The sequence below is a fragment of the Artemia sp. Qi Xiang Cuo genome, chromosome 12 (genome assembly GCF_049724085.1).
Source record: "Artemia sp. Qi Xiang Cuo chromosome 12, ASM4972408v1, whole genome shotgun sequence".
Taxonomy (NCBI): Eukaryota; Metazoa; Arthropoda; class Branchiopoda; order Anostraca; family Artemiidae; genus Artemia; species Artemia sp. Qi Xiang Cuo.
The window spans coordinates 35,622,514-35,644,956 of record NC_142805.1 but is presented as its reverse complement, the minus strand read 5'-3'; the positions used below and the strand labels follow the sequence as shown (position 1 = coordinate 35,644,956).

Sequence of the window (22,443 nt, the reverse complement as noted above, 5' to 3'; positions counted from 1 at the left end):
CTTTTAGGATACCTCACCACCAAGAAATACTTTTCAAAGACCAATTCAGAGCAAGTTACTTTCTTAATGTCCCTCCTAAACCCATTTTACAAGTTGAAGTACTTATCTTTTCACCCAAAACTATACTTTACAGCTTTGGGGATACCAACGCCAAGAAATACTTTTCAAAGTCCATTTCATAGTAATTTATTCTCTTAATATTCCCTCCTATACCCATTTTCCAACTTGAAGTACTTATCTTTATTTCCAACAACTATACTTTACAGATTTTAGGATACCTCAACACCAAGAAATACTTTGGTTAGGCTAGATTAAATTAGGTTAGGTTATCCTACGTACGCTTCACTTAGGTTAGGTTAGGTGAAAGACAGGCAAAAAGTTAGGTGAATGGTTAGGTTAGATAGACTAGATTAAGTTAGGTTAGGTTAGTTAGGTTAGGCTAGGTTAGCCTACGTACGCGCGCGTACGTAGGCTAACCTAACCTAACCTAACTTAACCGAATCTAACTTAATCTAGTTTAACCTAACCTAACCATTCACCTAACTTTTTGCCTGTCTTTCACCTAACCTAAACTACGTAAAGTATACCTAAGATAACCTAACCTAATTTAATCTAGCCTAAGCTATGTATTTCTTGGTGTTGAGGTATCCTAAAATCTGTAAAGTATAGTTGTTGGAAATAAAGATAAGTGCTTCAAGTTGGAAAATGGGTTTAGGAGGGAATATTAAGAGAGTAAATTACTATGAAAATGTCTTTGAAAAGTATTTCTTGGCTTTGATGTATTCACAAAGCTGAAAAGTATAGTGATGGGGGAAAAAGATAAGTGTTTCAAATTGTAAAATGGGTTTAGGAGGGACAATAAGAATGTAACGTGCTCTGACATGGTCTTTTGTTGGTGTTGAGGTATCCTAAAAGCTGTAAAGTATAGTTTTGGGTGAAAAAGATAAGTACTTCAACTTGTAAAATGGTTTAGGAGTGACATTAAGAAAGTAACTTGATCTTAATTGGTGTTTGAAAATTATTTCTTGGTAGTCCTGTTTCGTAATAGCTTTAAATTTTTTTTGTGGGTTAAGAAGATAAGTAATTTAACTTGAAAAATGTGCTTAGGTGGGGCATTAATAAAGTAAATTGTACTGAAAATGTAATTGGAAAGTATTGATAAGTCTTAATGTATCCAAAAAGCAGTCTATTGTCAATGTTGGTGAAAATGATAAGGAATTCTAGTTGTAAATTGGTATTAGGTGGAATATTAAGAAAGTAACTTGCACTGAAATGGTCATTGAAGAGTATTTCTTGGTGTTGGGTTATCTCAAAAGCTTTGTAGTGTAGTTTCTGGTGTAGAAGATATGTACTTCAATTTGTAAAATGGGTTTATGAGGGGACAATATGAATGTGAATTGGTCTGAAACGGTCTGTGAAGCGTATTTCATTGGTTTTGATGTTTGCTAAAAGCTGCATAGTATAGTCTTAGATGTAAGGGATGGGAACTTCAAGTTTGAAATTTGCTTTAGGAGGGACATTAAGATAGTAAATTGGTTTGAACTGGTCTTTGAAAAGTATTTCTTTTTTTTGAGGTATCCTAAAAGCTTTAAACTATTGTTTTTTTTGAAAAGGATATGTACTTCATCTTGTAAAATAAGCTTAGGAGGGACGATGATAAAACATTTAGTTCTGAAATGGTCCTATGAAGGAATATCTTGATGTTGAGGTATCCAACAAGAACTATAGAATTGTTGTGGGTGAAAAAGATAAGTACTTCAACTTGTAAAATGGGTATAGGAGGGACATTAAGAAAGTAACGTACTCTGATCTGGTCTATAAAAGGTATTTCTTGGTGTTGGGGCATCATAAAAGATGTGAAGTAGTTTAGTGGTGAGAAGGACAAGAACTTCAACTTTAGAAAAGTGCTTCTTATTGACAAAAAGAAAGTAACGTTTTATGAAATGGGCTTTTAAAAGGAAGTATTTTTTTTTATATATCCAAATATCTTAAAAGTAACGATGTTGGTTAAAAAGAAATGCACTTAAAGTTGTAACATGGGCGTAGAAGGGACATAAAGACTTTAACTTGCCCATAAATGGTCTTTGAAAAGTATGTCTAGGTATTGAGGAATCCTAAGAGCTGTAAAGTAAAGTTTTGGGTGAAAAAGATAAGTAATTCTTGTTATAAATTTGGTTTAGTAATGAAATTAATATAGTGATGTACTCATTCATGGTATTTGAAGAGTATGTCTTTGTGTAGTTTTATACTTTTATCTTTTTCCTAAAATTGTATTTTAATATGGTCATTAATTCAAGATTTTCTATGGGCGTATGAGTTACATTAATAAAAGAACAATAACAGTCATGTCCGTAGAAAATTAATTCTTGGTGTTCAGGTATCTTCAAAGATATAAAGTATAGTTTTGGGTGAAAAAGATAAGTACTTCAACTTGTAAAATGAGTTTATTAGGGACATTAAGAAAGTAACTTTCTCATAAATGGTATTTGAAAAGTATTTCTTGGTGTTGAGGCATCCAAAAAGCTGTAAAGTATAGTTTTGGATGAAATAGATAAGTGCTTCAAATTGTAAAATGGGTTTAGGAGGGACATTAAGAAAGTAACGTGCACTGAAATGGTACTCGGAAAGCATTTCTTAGGGTAGCGTTATACAAAAAGCTTTGACGTGAACTGTCGTTAGATAAAGATACGTACTTCCACATTGGTTGAGAAGGGACATAATGTATGTAACGTGTACTAACCAGGTCTTTGGAAAGTATTTCTTGGTGTTGAGGCCCCCTATAAGCAGTATAGTAATGATGTTAATGAAAAAGATAATTACTTTAAGATGGGATACAGGCGTTGTAGGGACATACAGAAAATGGCTTGGTCTTAAAAGTACTTTTAAAAGTATTTATTGTTGTTGAGGTATACTAAAAGCTGTAAAGTATAGTTTTGGGTGTAAAAGATAAGTACTTTAAGTTTGAAAAAGTGTTTAGGATTGAAATTACGAATGTAACTTGCACGGACTTTTTAAATTGTAATTAAAGCTATTAGTTTAGTAAATCAAATAGATGTAAACTATATATGTTGGTAAAGATAGTGATCCACCTTGTAAAATGGTCTTATGAGGAACTTTAAGACTGTAAAGTTCAACGTAATGTTAATATGACAGAAAATCTTGGTGTTGAGTTCTCCAAAAAGATCTGATGTGTATTGGTTTTTGAAATTGATAATTAATTCAACTTGTAAAATTGTTTTAGGATTGAAATTAAGAAATAAACTTAATCTGAAATGGTCTTTGAAAAGTATTTCTTGGTTTTGATGTATACTAAAAGCTGTAAAGTAAAGTTTTGTGTGAAAAAGGTTATTTATTAAAGTTTGAAAATTTTATGATGAGGGACAATAATAAATTATAGTGCAAATAATTGGACTTATTCGTGTTTGTCTTGGTGTTGATTTATACACAAGTCTGTATATTAAAGTTTTGGGTGAAATAGATAGTACTAAATGTCCGAAGATGAGTTTAGGAGGGACATTAAGAATGTAACTTGCTCATAAACTGTCATAGATTCGTTGGGCTTGGTGTTTTTTGTCGATAAAAGCTTTTTCGTTATGTTGGGTGTGAAAAAGATAAGGAACTCATCAATGGTAGAAGATGGACAAAAAGATTGTAAACCGTACTTACTATTAAAATGAAATGTATTGCTATTTGTATAGGGAAACTAAAATCTGAATTGTTAAGTTGTTGGAGAAAAAGATAAGTACTTCAACAGGGGTTTAAGAGGGACATTGATACTGCTACTTATACTAGAAATGTATTAGAGAGTAATTTCCTGGTGTTGTGGTATCCTAAATGCAGTATCGTAAAGTAGTTAATGAATATGTTAATTAAATCAACATGTAGAATGGTTTGAGAAGGATCATTAAGAAAGTAACTTGCTCTGAAATGGTCTTTGGAATTTATTTCTTGGTGTTGAGGTACCCCAAAACCTGTAAAGTTTAGTTTTGGGTGAAAAATAAAAGTATTTCAACTCTTAAAATGGGTATATGAGGGACACTAAGAAAGTAACTTATGCTTAAGTTGTCTTTGAAAAGTATTTCTTGCTTTCGAGGAATCATAAAAGCTGTAAAGTAGTGTTTTTGGTTAAATAGATATGGAATTCAAGTTGAATTTTTTGTTTAGGAGTGACAATTAGAATGTATCTATAACTGTAAATTTATTTTGATATTATTTCTTGTTGTTTATTTAACAAAAAATAATCATAGTATATGTGTTGGTGAAAATGTAATGAAATTCTCCTTGTAAAATGTGTTTTGAAGTGACAGTAAGAAAGTAACTTGCTCTGAAATGGTCTTTGAAGAGTATTTCTTGGTGTTGAGGTATCCTAAAGGCTGTAAAGTAAAGTTGTGGGTGAAAAAGATAGGTACTTCAACTTGGAAAATGGGTTTAGGAGGGAACATTAAGAAAGTAACTTGCTCTGAAATGGTCTTTGAAAAGTATATTTGGTGTTGAGGTATCCAAAAAGCTGTAGAGTAAAGATATGGGTGAAAAAGATAAGTACTTCAACTTGTAAAATGGGTTTAGGAAGGACATTAAGAAAGTAACTTGCTCTGAAATGGTCTTTGAAAAGTATTGCATGGTGTTGAGGTATCCTAAAATCTGTAAAGTATAGTTTTGGGTCAAAAAGATAAGTACTTCAACTTGTAAAATGGGTTTAGGCGGGACATTAAGAAATTAACTTGCTCTGAAATAGTCTTTGAAAAGTATTTCTTGGTGTCGAGGTATCCTAAAAGCTGTAAAATTTAGTTTTTTGTTAATGATATAATGACTTGATCCTGTTATCTTGGTTTATAAGGGGACATAAATACAGAATACTTCTATGATATTGCATTTGGAATTTATTTTCTTGTGTTTTTGCATACTACAAGATGTTAAGGAAAGTTTTTGGTGAAATGCATATGTAGTACAACTTGGAACTTTTGTTTATGAGGGCCATTAAGAAATTAACTTCATCCGAAATATTCTTTCAAAATTATTTCTTGGTGTTGAGGTATCATAAAAGCTGTAAAGTATAGTTTTGGGTGAAAAAGATAATTACTTCAACTTCTAAAATGTTTTTAGTAGAGATATTAAGAAAGTAACTTGTTCTGAAATGGTCTTTGAAAAGTATTTCTTGGTGTTGAGGTATCCTAAAAGCTATACAATATAGTCTTGGATGAAAAGGATAAGAACTTCAAGTTGTAGATTGTGTTTAGAACGTACATTAAGAAAGTAATTTGACCTGAAATGGTCTATGAAAAGTATTTCTTGGTGTTGATGTATAGTAAAGGCTGTAAATTATATTTTTGGTTTAAACAGATAAGTTCTTCAAATTGTAAAATGTGTTTAGGAGGGACATTAAGAAAGTAACGTGCTCTGAAATGGTATTTGAAAAGTATTTCTTGGAGTTGAGGTATCCAAAAAGAAGTAAAGAACAGTTTAGATTGAAAAATATAAGTACTTCAACTTGTAAAGTGGGTTTAGGAGGGACATTAAGAAAGTATTTTGCACTGAAATGGTCTTTTACGAGCAGTTCTGGGTGTTGAGGGATCGCCATAGCTGTATACTATAGTTTTGGGTGAAAAAGATAAGTATTTCAAATTTGAAAATGGGCTTAGGATTGGAATTAAGACAGTAGCTTGCCTCTGAAATGGTATTTGACAATAATTTCTTGGTATTGAGGTATCCTAAAAGATTTAACGTAAAGTTGTGTGTAAAAAAGATAAGTCATTAAGTTGTAAAATTGGTTTATTAGGTACATTTAGAAATTAAATTGCTCTGAAATGTTATTTGTAATTTATTTATTGGTTTTGATGTCTCCTAAAAGCTGTAAAGTATAGTTGTGAGTGAAAAAGATATGTACTTCAACTTGTAAAAGGGGTTTAGGAGGAACATTAAGAAAGTAATTTGCTCTGAAATGGTCTTTGAAAAGTATTTCTTGGTGTTGAGGTATCCAAAAAGATGTAAAGTATAGTTTTGGGTGAAAAGGATAAGTACTTCAACTTGGAAAATGGGTTTAGGAGGGACATTAAGAAAGTAACTTGCTCTGAAATGGTCTTTGAAAAGTATTTCTTGGTGTCGAGGTATCCAAAAAGTTGTAAAGTAAAGTTGTGAGTGAAAAGGATGGGTATTTCAACTTGTAAAATGGTTTTAGAAGGGACATTAAGAAAAGAACTTGCTCTGAAATGTATTTTGAATAGTATTTCTTGGTGTTGAGGTATCCAAAAAGCTGTAAAGTATAGTTGTGGGTGAAAAGGATGGATGCTTCAAGTTGAAAAATGGGTTTAGAATGGACATTAAGAAAGGAACTTGCTCTGAAATGCCCTTTGAAAGGTATTTCTTGGTGTTGAGGTATCCAACAAGCTGTAAAGTAAAGTTTTGGGTGAAAAGGATGGGTATTTCAAGTTGGAAAATGGGTTTAGAAGGGACATAAAGAAAAGAACTTGCTCTGAAATGTCTTTTGAAAGGTATTTCTTGGTGTTGAGGTATCCGAAAAAGCTGTAAAGTAAAGTGGTGGGTGAAAAAGATAAGTACTTCAAGTTGGAAAATGGGTTTAGAATGAACATAAAGAAAGGAACTTGTTCTGAAATGTCTTTGAAAAGTATTGCTTGATGTTGGGGTATCCAAAAAGCTATAAAGTAAAATTGTGGTGAAAGGATTGTGACTTCAACTTGTAAAAAAGGGTTAAGGAATGACATTATGAAAGGAACTTGTTCTGAAAAGATATAATAAAGTGCACAAAAAAGTATTAACAAAATGGGGAGGGGACTCTTTGGTGGCCAGGGGAGGGCCTTTGGGGGTCTGGGGGCCCTTGAGGTCCGGGTGGTCCTTTGGGAGCCCGGTGGACCTTTGAGGACGGAGGACCCTTCGGGGTTGGGGTGGGGTATGAGGACCCTTTGGGGTTGGGGTAGAGGTCCTCACAACACTGTTCAAATGGAACTTGTGTAGTATAACGACCACAGAGTTTCACCCTCAAATCCTCTTCTAAAATCATCTTTAAAATCATCTTTTAAAATGTCTAACTTTTCTCGCCGAAATAATTCCCTAAAATGTCTAAAACGATTTCGCCCAAATAACCCCTAACCGTAATTTCAGCGTGTTCATTTTGTTTTTGGCATCTCTGCGATGTCACATTTGAAATTACTAAGAAACCTGATTCCCGTGTTAATCTATTCATCTCTAAGATGTTTCTTGGAGAATTGTTTCCATGGCAATGTTTATTAATATCTTTTGGAGTTCGACCAGTAGAATTGTTTCCGGGGCGAAGACATTAATGACTTGGGTCTATTCCTGGAGAATTGTTTCTAGGCGAAGTTTTAGAATTGTTTCCGGGGCAAAGTATTAATGACTTGGATCTATTCCTGGAGAATTGTTTCTTTGTTTTTTTCATTCTCACTGACAAAAACCATAAAACAGACATAAATTGCTGTTGATATTCATTAATGTGAGAAAATTCCTGTTTTTTCATTCTCACCGACAAAAACCATAAAACAGACATAAATTGCTGTTGACATCCATCAAAGTGAGAAAGTTCCTGTTTTTCCATTCTCACTGACAAAAACCATAAAACTGACATGAATTACTGTTGACATCCGAGAAAAACATCAAATAAATTGACCAACACACATAACCGTCCAAGAAAACATCCATCAAAGTGAGAAAATTCCTGTTTTTTCAAGTGAGAAAAATTCTGTTTTTTCATTCTCAGTGAGGAAACCATAAACCACATGGTTCGCGTCGGAGTCAATAAGGCCTTTCTACTAACACGCCCAAAAAGTAAAGTTATGTTAATCCTAATGAAATATGCCCACATATGATGAAAATATAATACTTTAGTTTATATAATAATATAATTTGGGCTATATATTTGCACATTAGGGGGATGTGGGGGTAAAGTAACCTAATCTTGCCACCCGTCCCGCTAATGTGCAAATATATAGCCCAAGTTATATAAGTCCAAATCATTCTGTCATCTGTTATTTGTCTTTGTGGCTATGAAACTGGTTTTCATAGTTCATACATTGTCCTTATTGTCCTTAGCAAACTTGCAATCCCAAGACCTATCCTCAGGGGATGCGTGGATCATGTTAAATCTAAAGGTTAGTTTTAGAACTTTTCAATTATACTAAAAAGCGGCTATCTCAAACTTTTGATCGAACAATTTTTGGAAAGAAAAGGGACGTGGGAGGGGGGCTAGTAACCGTCTGACTTTTTTTGGGGGGGGTCAAATAAAAGAGACACCGGAATTTCTAATTTTCGTTCAAATGAGCCCTCTCCTGATGTTCTAGAGCCGTTGGTTCGATACGATTGCCTCTGGGTAAAAACAATAAAACAAGACCCATCTGTGATTTTTCTTTTGGCAAATGATACAAAATTCAACACTTTTCCAGATAAGGGCTTGAAACATCTACAGTAGAGTTCTCTAATACGCCAAATCTAATGGTTTGACTTTAATTTAAATTCTTTCACTTTTATTAGGTGTTTCCTCCCTCTTTCTAAACTAAGGCAAATTTTTCACAGTTTCTTTCTAAAATAAAAGATCATTTCTTGTGTAGGTTCGATAAATGGTATTACAAACTAAACTTGTTTTCATTTCAAACATTTTGGGAAGAATTACCTGAATTATCCTACAGAACTGTTTTCATTTGTCTCTTCCTCTTTGCATGCACAATCTTACGTATGGAGAGAATATTACGGTGGAAACTTTCAAGTAAATAGTTTGAAAAAGTAAATATAACAACAAGTAATTCTTCTTTACAACTTTGAGTGGTTCCAGAACCACATGCCCAAACTTCTTCAGTCACTTAGTGGCATGGGGTTCGGGTCAGGGGCATAATTTGCTATGGGGCAGAGGGGGAAACGTCTCCTCCCAGACCTCAGTTTTCCTCCAGACCCCAGTTTGCCCCCCCTCCCAGATGAAATTTAGTTTTTTTCAAAAAGGAGCATCCACAGATGAGCCTGCATAATTCAAGCATCCACTGAAACAGGTCAATTTTCTTTAGTACATCTTTGCCTTTGTTATTATTATTTGAAAAAAACTACGTTTTCTAAAGAGTTAAAGAGGCTGAGTTACAAGGTCGAACCTTAAAACGTACAGGGATTAGGAGGCATAGTTGGGGGCTGCCGCCCCAAACTCCCGCTTTCGCAGCCTTTAAATAAAAAAGTTTTTTAAACTGAAAGTAAGGAGCGACATTAAATCTTAAAACGAACAGAAATTATTCCGTATATGAAAGAGGCTGTGCCCTCCTCAACGCCTCGCTCTTTACGCTAAAGTTTTTATTGTTTAAAAAAAGAGTTGTGAGAAAGTCAAACTTTAGCGTAAAGAGCGAGGCGTTGAGGAGGGCACAGCCTCTTTCATATACGGAATAATTTCTGTTCGTTTTAAGATTTAATGTCGCTCCTTACTTTCAGTTTAAAAAACTTTTTTTTATTTAAAGGCTGCGAAAGCGGGGGTTTGGGGGCGGCAGCCCCCCAACTATGCCTCCTAATCCCTGTACGTTTTAAGGTTCGACCTTGTAACTCAGCCTCTTTAACTCTTTAGAAAACGTAGTTTTTTTCAAATAATTTCTGCACGTTTTTGTACAGTTAATTACTTATTATTGCTCCTTGTAACTCAGCCTCTTTAACTCTTTAGAAAACGTAATTTTTTCAAATAATTTAAAAAAGAAACTGGGTTTCTTTTTAAAGTTTGAATTCAGTATTAAAAAAATTGCTCTGATGGTGAATCGAACCCGGGTTTTCCGCCTGAAAGTCTGGAGTATAACCGCAAGACTATACAGACACAATAGTAATTGTTGTTTAGTATATGGAACCTATTTTCGACGCAAGCAAATTCCCAAAAAACTTGATATTTGGTTTTTGGAAAACAGGGAAGGAGTGATCAGATTGAGCTGAAATTTCGAGGATAAGCTCCCAGGCCCCAGGAAAGATCATGGTTTAAATTTCAGTCCGATCAAACAACGTTAAAGGGGGTTTGTGGTCGGAAAAATTAACATGGGCTAATATGGGAAAAGAAGGTTTTTCGAAAATGTAAATTCGGGGGGTAATTTTTTCGGTCTGAAAATATCAAAAGACCCTAACAGGTCGAATTCTGCTTCGAATGAGTCCTCATTCAACCGGATCCGTTGCCAACTGTGGCCTGTAGGCGTGGCTAAGAAAAAAAAAAGAAATGAATGTTAAGTGGCTATATTTGGTTTTTTGAAAACAGAAGGAGTGATCGGATTGAGCTGAAATTTCGAGGATAAGCTCCCGGGCCCTAGGAAAGCTTAACCTCTAAATTTCAGCCCTATCGGACAACGTTAAAGGGGGCTGTGGTGGGAGGGTCCAAAATTCCGGCCCAGTTTACCCCATGAAGATAAAGTCGGAGGAGGATGAAATTTTGCAAGTTTCTTAGTTTGAGCTTGGGCTACAAAATGCGATTACCGCCGTCTCTCTGCGATCTCTAGGACCTGAAATCGCTTAACATTGTGGTGGGTCGCCTCTTTATAGAGGCACAAGTGTGCCTCCTTGACTATACGGCTGGTTTTTCAGTTGTCTCTGTCATTTTTATTTGATTTGGGAAAACTGGCTTCAGCTTTGACCCCCCCCCCCCTCCACAGGGTTTTAAAAAATTACGCCATTCGTTGGGGTATGGATTTAGAGATCTGCTCAGAATGTCATTACAAACCATGAATTGGATTACCTCTATTCCCTTTTGAATCAAAATGCTTGACCAAATACCTTCCTGGGACATGCTTAAAAAAAGAGTGCATCATATTTACAAAAACAGTGAAATTATCTGAAAACGATTGTATAGAAGGAAGACCATAATTGAAAAGAAAAAAACACCCAAGCAGGAATCGAACGCAGTATATTCTATTTCGAAGTCGAATGCTTTCCCAACAGAACCACTACTCTATAATGTTATTTGATATATTATTTTTTATACCTTAATTGCGTAGCTTACGAGAGGTGTTCTTGCAAATCTCCAGTTACGGGTTTTGGACCATAATTGTTACAATGATGATTTCATTTTATGCTTCCAAGTTTTTTTTACTTAGGAAGTGACATTAAAAGAATTGCTTTTACTGCTATATCACACTTACGGATGGTAAAATTGATAAACATCACGCAGAGATCAACAATAGCTTTCAAATGAGCCATTAAACGTCACTCTAAAAAGCACTGGTAACCCACTAGCGACATGGCACCACTTGAGACATGGCACCAGAAGTGCCGTTTTTTATGCTATTTGGCATTTACGGATGGCAAAACTGGTTAAAATCAAGTAGATATGTGCAATAGCTTTCAAATCAGCCATTAAAAATAACTCTAAGAAGTTTTGGCAGCCCACTAGCCCCTAGCTTTTCCACTTGAGACATGCCATAAATAGTGCCATTTTTAGTGTCATTTGGCACTTGCAGGTGGTGGAATTTATAAAGAAAACGTAGATATGAGAAATAGTTTTTATGTGAGCTATTAAACATATGTCTACGAAGTTTTTGTAGCTCGCTAGACCCACCCCCTGAGAAAAGGCACAAAAGTGGATTTTCTAGTAAACCGCTAGCCCTGGAGAAAAAAAGGAGGTAGATCAGTGCTACCAAATGAAAAAAAGTGATTTTATTGTTGTTCAGGGTGGGGGACTGTAATTTCTCTGTACAAGGTTTTCGACTATGCTGTTCCAATTGTACGCTGTGGGGTAGTTTCGTCAAAATCCTGGGGGGGGGGGCAAAGTTTGGTTAATGTTAATGAAATAAAATAAGATAGGATGAATATATAATAGTTTATAAACAAATTTGAGCTATAAATTTACACATTAGGGGGTGGGGGGGGGGGTAAAGCATACCATATATAAAATGCAATTTACAAGACCTCCAATATTGTCCAATAAGCTTCCTATACAAGTATAAAGTCATGGTGTGTCCATTTTCGTACTCTTTTTTTTCTTGGGCAATAACCCCTTATCCCATAAAAATTCAACTCCCTCTTTTGCTGTCTTTAGCAAATCCCAAATTGTAATTTTAACATTCATATTAGATCACCCGTTTCACTCAATTCCACTCTAACAACTGTTTTAGTACCGGGTCGGGTATCGGTCTCTCCTGTTTGACTTCTTTAGCAGTATATAGAAGTGACCACATAATGCACCAGTACCAAAAAACCTGTCTTTTATATTTAATTTAAAAACAAGCCCAACCAAACGGCTGTAACTCCTAATTTATCTACAGCTGATCGTCAAGCAATGCAACAATCAGAAGGGTGGTATGGCCGTTATGCTCAGTCGGGCAAGTGAACAAATATAGGTTGGAATATGTTGGAACATATTCCTAGTTGGAATATGTAAAAATTAAATAGTAAAAGTGGTCTTTAAATCAGAAGAAAATATGTTATTGTATTTATATATCAATCATGGTTGCAGCGGTAGCTGCAGCCTAGTAAAGAGCGAACCACAACCCATAGTAACCAAAAGTTAAATACCGCGTTTAAAAAAAGAGTACTGGTGCATTAGATGGCCACTTTTATATACTATGCAAGGAAACCAGTCACGAAAAACCTGCCAGACGGGTCTCTTGCGGGTTAACTGCAAGAGACCGCTATTCAGAAACGGAATGCAAAGAGTAGAAGTTTTCATTGCCTTTGCGAATTTTTAAACTGTTGTTTTTGGGGGGTTAGGGGGGGGGGAGGTACCTAGGTTAGGTTACGTACTTAATATATGTAATGCTTTACGCTCCCCCACCCCCTAATGTGCAAATATATACCCCAAATTTGTTTATAAAATATTATATTTTCATCATATTTTATTTAATTAGCATTAACCAAACTTGACTTTTTAGAAGTGACCATCTGATGCACCAGTACCGGTTTTTTCCACTGAAAGTAAGGAGCTAAATTAGAACTTAAAACGAACAGAAATTATTCCGTATAGAGGGGACTGTCTCCTCCTCAATTCCTCGCTTTTTATATATAATGAATATTATGTTATTAGCTTATCTAAATACTACCATATTATAAAGTTAGAATAGATTCTATATCAGTTAATGGATTTTACATATTTGGGATCAGCATAAGAAGCACTTGCATTTGCAGTAGCTGTATATTTTTATTAATCCTTTTTTGACAGGTTGTGCCAAATGCTATCAACGCTAGCCCAGCCCTACGTGCCCTTGTATTTGTCCTTCTTATAAAATTTGGCGCTACACTCAACCTTTTATGTGATCCCACAATGTAGGAAAAAAGCCATCAATGTGATGCAGGGATTGGCCTGTACCCCTCACAAATGGGGCAAGCTTCTAGTTGTAACGGAATGGCAATGAGTGATCTCAATCAAATTCAACTGAGCATAACTTGTTGGATAAATTTATGGAAGATTTATATTTGGGAACCAAGCAAAAGTCACTACTCAAAACTAGGAGAGGTATGTTGGTATTTATTAAAAAAATAATTATTTGTGTATTATTGGCTAGTGTAGGGATTGCAAATAGTTGTGGCAGTTACCGTATCAAAACTATTGCTCCTTTTGTGTAGATGGGGGTATATCTGATATGGCCGAATCTATAATTAGTTTTCAAAACAAATTGACGCATTTTTCTTGACTGTTTATTTTGTTTTTTGTTATTTACATAAAATCCTGATTTGAAGGAGATTTAAACTCAAATGGACGGTTTAGAGCATATAGGGGAGCGGGCGTAGATGGCTTGTTGACCCCTTCTCTGGAAATATTGAACTTCTTACGCTTTTTACTGCAATTTCTTATATTCTCGTCATAACTGACCTATTGTCAATGTTTTTTCGGTTCATGCACTCCAAAATTAAGCCAAGTGCACATGGCCGGAATATCTCTGATATTGTCTTTTAATGCTCATTTTATGTAAGAAATAAGAATATCCCCTGTTATCATGATGTAGGCTGTTGCGCAAGAATTTGTCTTTTCTGGGGGGGGGGGTCGTTAAAAATTACAAAACAGGCAGCTCATTCCATTTTTTTGGGAAATTTGCACAAAATCATGCTAGTTATTGAGTGGTTGCACTTTTCCACTGCTACGGCTTGGGGTGGGTTTAGATCAAAATCTTGGGGGAGGGGGCAATGTGATAAGGGAGCCAATAAGCAAAATCTTAGGGTGGCAATGTGGCAAGGACGACACTAATTGACTAAATTTGCAAATCTATTAAAAAAAAGTGATAAACAGAAAAAATGGGAGTGAGGGGACCAGAAAAAATCTAGAAAAGGGTCCATGGGCGTAGGCAGCATATTGTCTAGGGGGGGCAGTCGATAGTGTGATGGAGGGTCTTTTATCAACTGTTTTTCCAACCATCTGCTTTTTCAGCCATATCTAATGTAATTTTGAAGGTCTAGGGGGGCAGCGGCCCCCCCCCTCTTCCTACGCCCATGAAGGGGTCCCCCACCCCCTGGATCTGCCAGTGGCTCCGACTTGCCCTGTGTTCAATAGAGCTTAATACAATTATTTGCAATAACACATTGAATAAGCACAATTGCTGTATTCAACTGAACGCGGTTTGACCATCAAAATGTATTTTTTGCAGACGAAAATCAGAAGAATCTTGCAATAGTTGCAAACCCAAAGAGCCTTTTAAACTAACCAACAATAATGTTATCTTACACTGATAGATAAGTATACCAAAAAAGTTTTATCTGTAAAAGATCGAATTGCAGCTTATTAATCTCTAAAGCACAAAAGACAAATAATTAATTGCAATAGTTGTCAATAAGTGCTTTTGATTGCAATTCAGTAATCACAATTGCCTAGGCTATTTAACGGGTCAAAAACTATAATCGATTTTTATAAGCTTATTGAACGCGGGGCTGAGTGTGTAAAGATTACATTTTCATCTTAAAAAACAAACTGTTTTGCAGATTATAATTATAAGGTAATTTCCTACTAAATTAATTCAGTTTGTATTAATTTATTTGATCCACAACTAGAAAACTGTTATCATGCATTTTATACGATTTGGAAGGGCGGAGCCTAAATAGCATTGTCTACGTCATGCAGATGGGAGAGAGACAGTGGGCGCGCAAGGCGGATTGCTTAGTTCCCCACACAAACGGGTGTTCTATGTGAAAAGGTGGTGAGGTGATTGAAATTTGTCAAAATATTTGAAGAATTTTTGCTCTAATTTGTGACCAAAATAGTTGTGACGTGTATCATTTGAAAGCCCATTTTCTAAGGATTTATTTGATATGTAATTGATTTGAAAAGACTCAGAATTGTGGACACAATGACGGAAAGTTTTGATCAGCAGGTGAAGTGTTCTCCTCCTTTTTAATGGCGGAATTGGGTGGTTGGTGTTTTTAAAAAATTTGCAATTCTTGGCCGAATTCAAGTTTAGGCCTGCGGTATTTTATCCTCAGGGTTGGTTTTACGAGGGGACTGGGCTGTTGTTTTCATTAATAAACATTAAGACAATGTATAGATAGGATTAAACACTTAGAAGTGTTTGGGTAGGGCAGATAGGTTAGGCCACACTCTGTGGGGATAGTTTAATGAAACTAGGCTGGCTGTCAGGTTTATTTCAGCTAAATGCGGTCTATATAACATAAATTAATAAGCATGCTATTATTTTCCGAGGGTCAAAGGTCTTAGAAAAAGCTATTTTGCCAGAAAAACTATAATAACAAAAGATTAGTAGGCTACCATTTGCTCCACATTCAACACTATATAATTGCAAGGTTTTAAAGATATGGTGGTAAATATTTACCATATCATATTATTGAGTAACAACTAAAGTGAATATACCATTCGATGCCTTTTTTTATGCTGATTACGAATATAACCTAATAATCATTTCTATCGGAAATGAATTTTAGCCCCCCCCCTTATATATGCCAATTCAGGGTATATATTTCTACATTAGGGGGGTGGGGGTTAAGTTTAAACTAACCTCCCATTTACATCAGAAATAAAATTTGTCCACCCTCCCCCTAATGTAGAAATTTCCGATAGAAATGATTATTATATTCGTAATCAGCATAAAAAAGGCATCGAATTCACTTTAGTTGTTACTCAATAATATGATTTGGTAAATATTTACCGATATGGTTTTAAGGTTTTCACTAAGGTTTTAGATATGCGAATACATTTCCTAAATTTTGAAGATAAAAAAAAACCTTGATATGGCTTAAAATTCTACTCAAATAATAGGAATTGTATTTTCTGAACTAAAGCCAGAGGAAAAGAAACTGATAACTGAAAAATTAAGGTAAAAGGTTGTTTCGTCAAAATTTCAATAGATAGGCCTATAGACCTGTCATGTAAGCAATTTTCAGGACCCTCTGGAGGGAGAAGGAGAGGAGGTAGGTACTTCAAAATGCATTCCCAGGACGTGCTTTAGCCTGTAGACCCATCATTGAAAGTTTCATTTTCCTAACATAACCCCTTTCTAAGATAGCCGGAAGTAGCTAAAGTAGAATTTTACCTTTTACCTTACATTTTACCTTTTACCTTAGAATTTTACACAGAGACAGAAGTGTTTTAAAATTACCAACATTCGTATTTTTAAATTATTCGGTAAGTTTTTCTTTTTCAAGACCAGGTTGGAAGCTAGTGTTTACTTGATTTTGCAGTAAATTCTAATTGTGTTATATAATACACACTCGAAAACTTAGTATCGCGAACATGAGACAATACCCGGTTTTCACGGTGTTTATACCAGACAATTAGCTTCGGCTCAGTGGGAAACTACATTATAGCTATATTTTAATTAAATATTTAGTTGATATTCTGGTTGGGTTAGGTTCGTTTAGGTTACATATTTATTTATCAGAGCCGTATCCAGGATTTTTGTTCAGGGTGGGCTTTACCAATTTTTGACTTTTTTTTGGGGGGGGGGGGGTTAATAATTTTTGACTCAGTTTTCGACTAATTTTACTGAGTTTTACCTAGGTTTTACTTATTTTCAAGTCGGTCAAAAATTTCGGGGGGGGGGGGGTTCAAACCGGGTAAACCCCCCCCCCCCCCCCCTGGATACGGCCTTGTTTATTATAATGCGCTCTTGGCGGCCCCCCTTCCATAATTCTTTGTTGTAGTTTTCACAATTTTGTTATTAGCATTCACCACACTTCCCTTCTCGAGTGTGTATTATATAACACATAACTATCCTCTCTACTTTCATAATAATAGAGTAGATCAAAATATTCCCCGAAATAAAGAGGAATTAAACATGAGTTTCTACCTCCCCCCCTTTCTTAGAACTGATTCTGTATTTACCTGAAGACTCAATGAGAGTTAGGATGTTCTGGCATTGAAATGCACCCTTCTGAGGCACCTGCCCCCGCCCTAACAATGAAACAATAAAAGAACCCTAGTGTAGAGGTTGAAAGCTCTCATCTGCAAATGTTTTGAATTGTCTATTTTTTTACCAAAGAAAGATCACGGAGGTGCGATCACTTTCGAGATATCAAAAAGGATCAGATATCAGAATCAGTTCTAGTATAGGTGTTTTTCGTCCTCCAATCACTTTTGATTTAAAAAAGGGATTATATATATATATATATATATATATATATATATATATATATATATATATATATATATATATATATATATATATATATATATATATATAAATTTCCGATCGAATGAACATCCTCCGAAGTTTCTAAGACATTGGGAGGAGGTAAGGAAGGAGGAAGGGGCAGCTCCCCTCCCATATGGAATAAATTCTGCTAATGTTGGGGTTTAATGTTACTTGTTATTTTTGTGATAACAGCCTAGACCAGAAATATTCTCTGAATTCAAGAGGAATTATATACTAATCTCTACCTCCACTCGCCCCCCCCCCGGCACTTCCTTAGAATCGATTATATATCCATCTAAAGGCTCAATGTATAAATTCCAACTTGATACCCTCAACCGTTCCTTAGATATTGCTGATACATACTTTTGATAACTAGCATGCACATAATATGTTTTGATTGTGGTTGTCATTCCTCTCCAAGGCTGAGGAGTATTATGCCATCCGTGCAGGCATAGTTATTTGACCTTAAGACTATTTTGAACAACACGGCTATTTCAAAATTTTGATGGAATGTTTTTCGAGAGAAAGCAGCTGAAGAGGGCGTGGGAGGAAACTGGCAGCCCTCCAACCTCTTTAAAACACCCCCCTCAACATGTCCGGAAAGTTTAAACTTAATATCGTCGGTATTATATAGTGCCTTTGAGTTAGTTTAAGATACCTCTCAAAATCTTTCAAAGTTTCACCTTAATACCATTGGCGTTTTTGGATGTACCCAGAATCATCCCCTTTTCCTAATGATAAATCCTGTATGTGAACAATGGATAAATTGCATAATTTACAATTCTTGCCCCGGGGCTGTGGGATCATGGTGTCCCTGGAGGCATAGCTATTAGACCGTTTGACTAGTTTTAACAAAATGACAAATACAAAATTTTGACCATTGTTAAGAAGATGGGGCAAATAAAAGGGCAAGGAGGGGGAGCTGGTTGCCCTCCAATCAGTTTTGACGCTTAAAAAGGGCACTGGAGCTTTTAATTTGCAATTTAATGAGCCCTCTCCGAAGATTATGCGAAGGCAAGCAATTCCATATGAAGTGCCTCTGAGAAAAAATAAATAAATAATAATGTATTGAAGCCTCATGGCTGTTCTATAGGCAACGCTATAGCATTTTTTCTGACTTTAACAGGTGAGTAGTAACTTTTGATTTGCCTTCTAATGAACGTCCGAAATCATCCAGAGGGAATATGGAGGGGATTTTAGGGGGCGCCTAGCACCGGAAAGAATTAGTGAAAGTAAACTGGTTGTTTAACTTGTAACGATATAATGTTGCCAGTAATCTCAGCGATTTTCGATTTTCCAATGTTAAAATTATACGAGGGAAAGTGTTCAACTATATCTTGTTTTCAGTAAAGTGAAAGTGATGCTATGCTTTTTAGGAGGTTTAGGGAGTAGTAGCCCTACTCCTGCTTGTAATAATTCCTCTTCGTTTCAAGTTGTACTTGATTTATTCATTTTAATTTCTGTCTGTTTTAGGGGTTTATTTATTCATTAATAACAATCTCTGCTGCTGTTAAGTTAGAATTTTTAATAGAACTTATTTCTAGTCGTCATAGGTTTTGAAGGTCGTTCTTTATTTGTGAAAAAAAAAATTAGATAAACTTTTAGAAAAGTTCTTAGGATTTTATTTATTTTTTTATTATAGAGAGACTTTTTAAGAAGGGTTTAAGTGAACTTGCAAATTCAATTAGTTATTGGTTACATCCCTCAATAGGTAGGCTAATATTAAAAAAAATCTGCTTTTCTCTTATTCTTTCTTTTTCATTAATTCCCGGAAAATTCCTGAAAATTTAATGCAAAACTTAGCTTCATAGATTGTGCTGCATGGTGGCACGCAAGCAAAAAATCATCGCATTACTAAGCTCGCGGCGGCTTGTGCAACTTCCCAGGAAACCTTAGTCAAAGACCGTAAACCTACGTGGATTCCTTATGTGACAGTGGGAAATGTCAAAAGAGGAAGGGAAATATAAAAACGACTAAAATAATGGTAACATGTGAAGAGACTTTTTTTGTAAACTTTGAAAATCGTTCTACTACATAAATGAATCGCTCAGGAATGGATATATATATATATATATATATATATATATATATATATATATATATATATATATATATATATATATATATATATATATATATATATATATATATATATATATATATATATATATATATATATCTCTAAAGTTAGAAATCCGGTGCCAATGCTTTGTAAAACATTGTGGAAGCTCTACCCCCCTCTCCTCCTACTGGTTCACACTTTTAGAGTGGGTCAAATTCCTTTTGTCTTTAATTTAGACACCCGCTCCCCTTTACAGAGGTCAGTTTGATCCTGTGTGCCCGGAAAGATAAACTAGGACATAAGTTGTTATCGCTCAAGTTTGGTTGAGATTGAAAAATATTTTTTGGCAGATTTATTTTCCGCGGGGGGAGAGGGGGGGGTGTGTAAACGCCGGCCACCCTCCGAGATGTATACCAGCTGGTGGAGAGCACGCAACCCAGCAAATTCATTTGCTAAATATGTACTTACCATTAAAAGACGGAATTTTATACCAATAGATATATCAAAAGAATCATCTTTTTAAGCTGGTTTCAAATACATAAATTTCATCAAGTTTAGTCGTACCCATCAAAGGTTACGAGCCTGAGAATTTTTTTTTGATTTTTTAAAAAAGAGGGAAACGCCCCTTAAAAGTCAAGTGTACTTAATAAAAATAACACCATCAGATTCAGCGTATCAGAGAACCCTATTGTACATGTTTCAAGCTTCTATCTGCAAAAGTGTGGAATTTTGTATTTTTTGCCAGAGAAAAGATCACGGATGCGTGTTTTTTTTTTTTACAGGGGTGATCGTATCGATCCAGTGGTCCTAGAATATCGGGAGAGGGCTCATTCAAACGGAAACTAATAGTTTTAGTGCCCTTTTTAAGTGACCCAAAAATTGTAGGGCAACTTGGCCTCTCTCCTCCGCCCCTTTTTTCCTAAAATCGTCCAATCAAAATTTTGAGTTAGTCATTTTGTTCAACATAGTTGAACAAAATATATATAACTATGTCTTCGGGTATAACATGACCCCCCCCCCACAGCCTCAGGGGAAAGGTCTTTAAGTTATAAATTTGACCATTGTTTGCTTATAGTATTTATTATTGGAATGTATGCATACGTTTTCGGGTGGGGGGGGGGCATTTTTTTCTGGGAGTTTTTCCACGGGAGAATTTTCCATGGGGAGGGAAGTTTCCAGGGAGTGAACTTGTCAGAGGAAATTATATCATGGGGGAATTTGCCAGAATTCTTATACCAAATTCATTTTAGATGTCTTGCTTTCTCTTTTCCGTCTCAGTTTTACCCTGGGAGTGATTAAGAGTAGTTATTGGGGGTAAATTTTCACCGGGATTAAATTGTCTAGAGGACATTTTCGTGGGGAGGGGTTTTGCCGTGGAGGTGGGGCCAGATTTCCAGGCACTATTTGAAAAACGATCAGAAATTAAATTAAAAAAACAAGTTTTTTTCGACTGAAAGTAAAGAGCAACATCAAAACTTAAAACGAACAGAATTTCGTTTTAATTTTTAATGTTGCTCCTTACTTTCAGTTGAAAAAAATTAGTTTTTTTATGTAATAAACCTAAAAAACCGAACATTTGGACTTTGATGTAAACTAGAAATTGTTTTACGGTATTGACTGGTGGAAAGTTGTGTGGATGGGGAGTTGTGTGAGTGTGGTGTTTCGCCGTCGCCTAAAACACTCCACGATTGGAGCATCCATGCTCCAATCGTGGAGTGTTTTGTTAGCATCCACTCCACACCATAATAGTGACAATCGTTTGATGCATTGGGGGGGAAAAGGAGCTACAAGTTGAGGCGCTGGAGGAATATTAAGCCCATTTTCCAACTGTGTGTGTGTTTTTTTTACAAATGTGTTATGGCAAGCCATTTGAAAACGTTTGTTCTTGTCTGTAGCTTTCTTCAACTGTTCAGCCTATTGCCATTTTTTTAGACGAAAATTATGTATCATCCCCCATAGAACCCCTGGTCCTGTTTTTGAATAGTACGAATTTATTTACTTTTTAGTACGAATTTTTTTTTTTTTTTTTAGTACGAGCTTTGAGAGTAAATGGTTTACCGAATCTTTTTTCGTTCCTTCTTGATCGGACAATATTATTCTTAGCAACACTTTGCTGTTCTCTTGTCTTGTGTTAATTGCACAAAAGTTAAAAAGAGCTTATATTTCATAAGCTCCTAAAGAGGAATAATTTTGTCTTGTGTATTATGTCACAATGTCGTTTTTTGCTAAATTATGACATTCGTATTAGTCCTATTCGTATTCGTATTAGTGAGAAATTCTTCTGGTTTACAAGGGTGGTGAGGTAGTAAATATTTCAGATCAGTCCCAAGAAGAAGGAGGGTATTCTATGTCCTCCCGTCTTCTTCTTACCGTTTCTGAACTTGACACTACTTTTATATTCACAAATACGCAGGATATTTATAGCGTGAAAAAGTGCCTCACCATACTAATGGTGCTTAGTTACCATACTAAGCACCGCCCTCAGAATTTGGTGCTTAGTATGGTAACAAAGCCTACCTTTGGGGTTTGGTACTTTTCTGACTGAGTTTCTTTTTCTTGTTCTATATATGTGGAAAAGGGTAGCTTAGATTTATTTAAACTACTACTCCCACTGCTATCAACTCAATGTAAGGACCAATCTGTCTGCAGCTTACACAGCTGTGCAAGTTCCTCCTCCACCCCAGTATATTCAAAGCTTCGCTCTTTACTCCTTCTAATAAGATCCAATTTCCTCTAAACGCTTTCTTATAACCTCTTTCCACTCCATTTGGGGATGACCTTCTTATTCTTTGACCCCAGATGAGTAGTAAAAAGTACAATATTTTGTAATCTGTAATCCCTCAAACA

General features: G+C 35.4%; 1 protein-coding gene across 3 annotated transcripts in view; it reads left to right on the top strand.

The window, feature by feature from the left end:
* Window positions 1–22,443, top strand: part of chn (zinc finger transcriptional factor charlatan) — a 103,109-nt gene that overhangs the window by 73,206 nt on the left and 7,460 nt on the right. The window contains exons 2-3 of one of the 3 annotated variants that reach the window (XM_089098039.1): window positions 13,121–13,414; window positions 15,261–15,265. In XM_089098039.1, the coding sequence (XP_088954165.1) occupies window positions 13,360–13,414; window positions 15,261–15,265 (60 nt within the window). In that variant the 5' untranslated portion in view covers window positions 13,121–13,359. Of the gene's footprint in view, window positions 1–13,120; window positions 13,415–15,083; window positions 15,266–22,443 lie in introns of those variants that run through there. The other 2 variants (XM_089098037.1, XM_089098038.1) reach the window with 2 other exon arrangements.